Below are 6,295 nucleotides of genomic sequence, written 5' to 3'. Positions count from 1 at the left end.
ATATATATATATATATATATATATATATATATATATATATATATATATATATATATATATATATATATATATATATATATATATATACACACCTCTTTATATGCACCCCCTCTGAGGTGGTATTTATTTTCAGAAACATCAACAACAACATAATAATTGTATTCACTTCTTGATATTCTTCCCAGTGTAAATTTTTTTAATGACCCCTTTAGGACCGGTTCCTTCTGTCAGTCTTACCAGCCGTTTCTGGGGCTTAATTAGCGGCCTGTTGATGCCGTTCATCTTGTGGTAGAGTCCGCAGGCGTTGCACAGGTAGTGACCGGTGCCGTCTCTGCGCCACAGCGGCGTGGACACGGAGCCGCAGTTCACGCATTCTCTGCCCTCTGTAGGCATGTCGTCCATCAGCTCTGACGGAAGAAAGGAGACATCCGTCAGATAACAAAAGTGCTCCCTGATGCTCATTGGATCAGTTATAAAATCACAATATTCCCATCTAAGTTCGACATTGAAAACAAATAAGATCGTGGACGGTACAGGGTCACCGGTTCCAGGCCAGTACGTGATAAATAACCCGCGGAGGAATGTAACCCCACGTTCTTTCTCCTCCGCTCCGCGTGATGCGGAGATCAAACTGCTCAACCAGTGAGTCGGGAGAGACAGAAGAATGGGGGTGAAGGTGTGTGTGTGGGGGGGAGGGGGGGCGATGGGGGGAAGGTTATCAGGAGGATCCAGGATTCCCCCATCATCCATCACGGCTCTGACAGAGGACGGGCTCCGGCCTCTAGCCGGCCAAATTCCTTCTCCGAGCCGCAGATAGAGCGGGCTTTAAGTCCGGGCTGGGCCGAATCTCTACTCGTCCCTTTAACTGATGGAGTTGGTTCACAGTTAAGTTGTTGAGAGGGAGGCATCATGCGCATGCGCTGAGGATTGAGTATCAACGCATTTCAATTAGCATGGAAAACATAATGACGACTGACTGTTTCGTAATGTATTGGGCCTTAAATAACAGGGCTGTGTGACGGTGACTGGTGCTGCTCAGTGCAGCCGACCCGGTTCGATTCTCAGCCATGGATCGTCTCTGTCTCTTCCCTGTAAGAACACTGAGAACGGAGGCCACAGAAACCTTTTTTTTCTTAAAAAAAAGCTGGATCAGAAACATAAAATATATGTATACAGCTCTGGAAAAAAATTAAGAAACCCCTTAAAGTGATCATTTTCACTGATTTTACTTTTTTATAGGCATATGTTTGAGTTAAATGAACATTGTTCTTTTATTCTATAACAACATGTCTAAGATATCCCAGGCAAAAATGTAGTATCTATTTCCAGAGAATGAGAAACTATTAACATAAAAAAAAAGATGCAGTGCTTTCAGACCTCAAATAATGCAAAGAAAACAAGTTCATATTCATTTAGAAACAACAAAACTAATGTTTTAACTCAGGGAGAGTTCAGAAATCAATATGTGGTGGGAAAACCAAGTGGTTCTCAGTGGGGTTCAGGGCAGTGGTCTCTTAAATTTTTCCAAAGTTCTTATAACTTAAACAACATATGTACCAATTTTTTGTCAGTATTTTTTTTTTCCCTGAACGCCTATTTTCAGGCACATAATTATTTTATGACTGTAAAACTACAAGGAAACAAGCATTTCATTTTATTAACTAAAATATCTGCTTTTCTCTCAATAAAAAACGTGTAGATTGAAATTAAAATGCATTTTTAACAAGAGGAATAAGAGTATGAACCCTAAAATGATATTCATTCCAAACAAACAGAAACACAGCACAGGGCTTTAAGCGATGCTACAGGCCTGCTGAAGGTAACGCTGATCTGCAGATTTAGCCAAAGCGGCACATCGTAACTGTGAACACATTTAAAAATGACAGTTTTACTGCTTTATCCTGACTAAAGCCTTTTGTGTTCCTGTTGTTTCTTTGTAACACAGAGGACAAACCACATGAGCAGAGCGATCTTAACAATAAGTCAAACTCAAACGGCATCAAATAAATTCTGTCAAAAAATAAATAAATAAAAAAAATAAAAAAGTTGCCAGCTCTTTTTTGGATTGGAGAGATTCTAATAGTTTAAGCTACCAGTATGAAAACTGTAAGGAATGTATCAGGTTATCTTCCTTGAAAATGAAACATGTTTTATTTTTAAGTTGCATGTGTCTGTGCTTCATGAAATTACAGTGTTAAATAAATAACACTAAATAAATAAATAATAATAATAATAATAATAATAATAATAATAATAATAAAACAGATAATCAACCTACAATATAAAGGAATCACCACAGAAAGAGAAACTCAAACCAGTCCACTTTGCCCAGCGTTTGAAATTTTGAAATCAATTTGCAGCATCTTAACATTCTGCCACTTTAATCTTTTGGATTATATCCATCTCATTCTGAGAGGTGATAATGTTCCCAGAATAAACATGCCCTTAGCTGCTCTTTAATTAACCAGAGAGGAAAATGAGATTGAACTCAAGGGGACCCCTCCCCCCAAATCCCCACCCTTCGCTCGCTCCGATACCTGCAAGGTGGAGAGGCATGAGGCGGACCAAGGTGAGAACTGCAGCTCAGTGTTTACTGGTGTGTATTGAACCAACCTCCTGAGGTTCTGGGATTAAATTAACACTTTAATTGATTGCGCTAGGAGAGCATCTGCTTTGGAGAATGTGGATTGACTCGACCTGACGAGGCATTGTTCAGTGAAGGCGCTCTGATTGGGACTGTTTCTGGGACTCTGATTGAATCTCGGAGCGCATTACACAAGCGTTATACAGCCGCAGGGCTCTCCATCACCTCCTGTAATAAATAACCCGGTCCCGGCGAGGCCTGATAAGAGCATTCTTAAAGAGACAGTCGCTCGTGTAGTTAACAGAAGCTTCGTATAGCATTGAGATGGAGGGGAAAAAAAAGTTGGATTCAAGGTTCAAAGGTAAATTCGAACTAAAACAATAACCCCCCCCTCCCCCCCGCCCCCAGAGTTAAACAGAATGAAATTAAAATCTTTACAAACTAGACTCGATGTAACTCCTTTAAACTTCCAGAACATAATTTGACTCAGATTCGGTTCGACACTCACCCAGACTGGACCTCCGTCCTCCCAGAGCTCCCTGCCGACCCTGCAGACTGATCACCCCGCTCTCGAAGGGCCCCGGCGTCCAGGAGGACGTGGCCATCTCCGGGCTCATGTAAGCGTACGGGCTGGAGTAGGACCCCCCCACGGAGCGCACCAGCGCCCCTCCGTATTGGCTCTGGTAGCCGCCGTCCCGCCCGGGGTTGGTGCTGACCGGCGGGCTGTGCGAGTAGGAGAAGCCGTGCGGAGGGTGAGGGCTGCTGGGGGCGAAGGAGGAGCCGTCCGCGGCGCTCTGGGCCCAGCCGTGGTGCCCGGCCAGGCCGTGGGACTGGTGGGTCGACTCGCAGGTCTGCAGGTAGGGCAGGGTGGGCAGCATGGCCGGGACCCTGGTGGTGGGGACGTACACCGGAGAGCTGGCCGAGGGGTGGATGTAGTTCCCGGTGTCATGGGGGTAAGGGGACTGGTTGGAGGACAGGGCCAGGCTTTGGTACATTCTGAAACTTTTAGCCTTCAGACGAATTGAAGGAAGACAGATGAAGATCCGACCGTCCCCTAACCGGAGAACGTTCCTTTCCTTTTGAACAAACTTTGTCTTCAACAAACTTGCACAGATTCTCCCAACCCACTCTGGCAAAAGAAAACATCCAGAAAAAAACATTTTTAATTCTTAACAAGCACCCAATACCGACCATATTCATATTTAAAACAGGGCTTCTACTAAAACAGATCATCAGAGACACCAAAAGCTCAAGAAAGATTTTTTTTGATTCAATGCTAAAAAAAGAGAAAAAAAAGAAAGAAAAAAAGAAAAACTGTTTGACTTTATCGCAAAACTGGTCACCAGTACTGTAATGTGGGTAAAATTTAAGAAGGCTTTTAAAAGGCACATAAATCAATCGAATTACAATCGAATTGAAAATGCTACACTTACTCAATTAAATTAAATTCTACCGATTAAGACCGTAACATGGTTTTCCAACATGCTAAAAAAGAAACTGAAAATAATACATTGGTTTGTGATTAAGTCGTAAAATATTGAAGAAAGTGACATAAAAACTTTTTCCCTTCCAAGATGTGCTGCTTCTGCTGCCTCGGGTTCAGTTAAAGATATTAAACTTGAATAAACACCACAAAACAGAAAATGTCTCTACCACCGGTCCAATGACAGAGTCCTGCTGAACGCTCCATAAAAATAAATTACATTTCGGTCTGTTCAATTCTGACCGAAATGTTAAGGATTAAATATAATGATAGATGTTAAAGCTGTATGAATATAATTATTGAACATCACATTTTAATGGCTAACATTCACGGGTGTTCAGAATTCCTTTTTATAGTGCATGCACAATTTTGCTTAAAAATGGAAAAATGGAAAATTGTCCATAAGCAAGTATACATTTCTCTTGTTTTGTTTAAAATTTCAAATATAGAAATATTCTTTGTACTCTTTCCATAATTTTACAACTGAAAATATAATGTATTAATAAGTTAAATTTTGATATTACATAGCCTATAAATAACAGGCCAAATACTGATATTACTTCTCACATGCCTTCGATTTTTTTTTTTTTGATTATTCGGTGCGCTCAAAAAAAAAGGATGCATTGAAATATTAATGATCAACAATCATCGATATGCATCAGTCATATTTTACTCTCATCGCCCTTGCTTGACGTGAAACGGATCAAAACGACATTAAGTGTCGCTGCTATCTGTAGAGGCGCAGATAGAGCCCAGATCCTCCGGCCTCATTACATCCCGACCCGAGCGGAAACCGAATCGCAGATCGGTCCACATTTATCGCTCCCCTTTGCAGATATATATTTTTTTCTTCTATAAATAGAAACTCAAATCGCATTAAAAAAAAAAAAGTTGATAATGGTTCCTGCTTCTCTCCGTTCCTAGGCCTCTCGGAGTTTTATCTCACCAGATAAGGTCGGTCCGGTGATAAAGCGGGTCCGGTCCCCCCTCAGCAGAGACCCAGCCTTAAGAGAGGAGCTCAGCTGGGCAAGCCTTGACCACACCACACAGACACGGAGCCTCTCCGCAGCTCTATGCGTTTGTGCGTTAAAAAAAGAAAAAGAAAGAAAGAAAAGTTGGAGAAGATGGAACCGAAGTTGCTCCTGTTGGGTGATTGTTCGCGGGGTTTTTTTTTTTTTTTTTTTGTTCTTGTTTGGATCCGCTGATCGCTGCAGCGCGTCTCTTCCTCTCGGTGTATCTGCAGATAGCTGCTGCCGCTGATAATTTTTGATATGTGTGTGCGCCTCCGCGCTCTCCTATTGGAACATTTGTACGGGGGAGAAAAAAAAAGAAACACGTGACCCAAGCCGCCGCTCCGAGGTAGGCCAAGGTGGGGAGGAGAGGAAAAGGTGGAGGGGGAGGACCCCTGCAGCGGAGGGCCCAAAGCTCCGCAGTATGGCCGTCGAATAAGGTCCCCGCTTTCACCAGCGTCCTGGGTTAACTTTTCAAGCACTTCATTCTAAAGACTGATAATATTTTTTAATTATGGATTTTGTTAAAGGGATTTTCTTCAACCTCTACAAACCGACTCAGAACTATAAACCTAGAACAGAGCCCGGTTTGTGAAATTGAAAGTTGGCTCCATCGCTGGAAAGTAAAAGTTCTACTTTTATAATTGTGAACTTGTTCACTTTAAGGGCCAAACAGGCCAAACAGAGCGATAAGACGCCTGAACAACAACTAACCTCATGCAGAACAATCCAGCATAACACAGATATGAGCGGATAACAGGACAAAACGGCATTTATGACATTACCTGGTTAAAGCATATAAAACTATAACATGTTGTACATGTTGTTTTATAATAATAATAATAATAATAATAATAATAATAATAATAATAATAATAATAATAATAATAATAATAATGATAATAATAATAATAATAATAATAATAATAATAATAATAATAATAATAATAATAATAATAATAATAATGGTTATTATTAATAAGTAATAACATAATACTACTTGCTATTATTATTATTATTATTATTATTATTATTATTATTATTATTATTATTATTATTATTAGCTGCTTGTCTACAATTTAACATCTTCAGAACAAAATCCAACCGTAATTTAATCGGGAAAAACAAGTTAAGGATGTATAATAATAATAATAATAATAATAATAATAATAATAATAATAATAATAATAATAATAATAATAATAATGATAATAATAA

At 40.0% G+C, this 6,295-nt stretch overlaps 1 protein-coding gene across 1 annotated transcript in view; it reads right to left on the bottom strand.

Annotated features, from left to right (window-relative positions):
• gata5 (GATA binding protein 5) overlaps positions 1 to 5,398 on the bottom strand; it is an 11,942-nt gene extending 6,544 nt beyond the window's left edge. The window contains exons 1-3 of the mRNA XM_015039969.1: positions 5,014 to 5,398; positions 3,093 to 3,713; positions 238 to 407 (exon numbers count right to left, since the gene is read on the bottom strand). Coding sequence (XP_014895455.1) covers positions 238 to 407; positions 3,093 to 3,579 — 657 coding nt within the window. The 5' untranslated portion in view covers positions 3,580 to 3,713; positions 5,014 to 5,398. The remainder of the gene's footprint in view (positions 1 to 237; positions 408 to 3,092; positions 3,714 to 5,013) is intronic.
• Between the last annotated feature and the right edge of the window lie 897 nt (positions 5,399 to 6,295).

Source organism: Poecilia latipinna, unplaced genomic scaffold (assembly GCF_001443285.1).
Source record: "Poecilia latipinna isolate Pla-1442-1.1 unplaced genomic scaffold, P_latipinna-1.0 Scaffold491, whole genome shotgun sequence".
Classification (NCBI taxonomy): domain Eukaryota; kingdom Metazoa; phylum Chordata; class Actinopteri; order Cyprinodontiformes; family Poeciliidae; genus Poecilia; species Poecilia latipinna.
The sequence above is the reverse complement of the archived record's forward strand: the minus strand, read 5'-3'. Positions and strand labels throughout refer to the sequence as shown.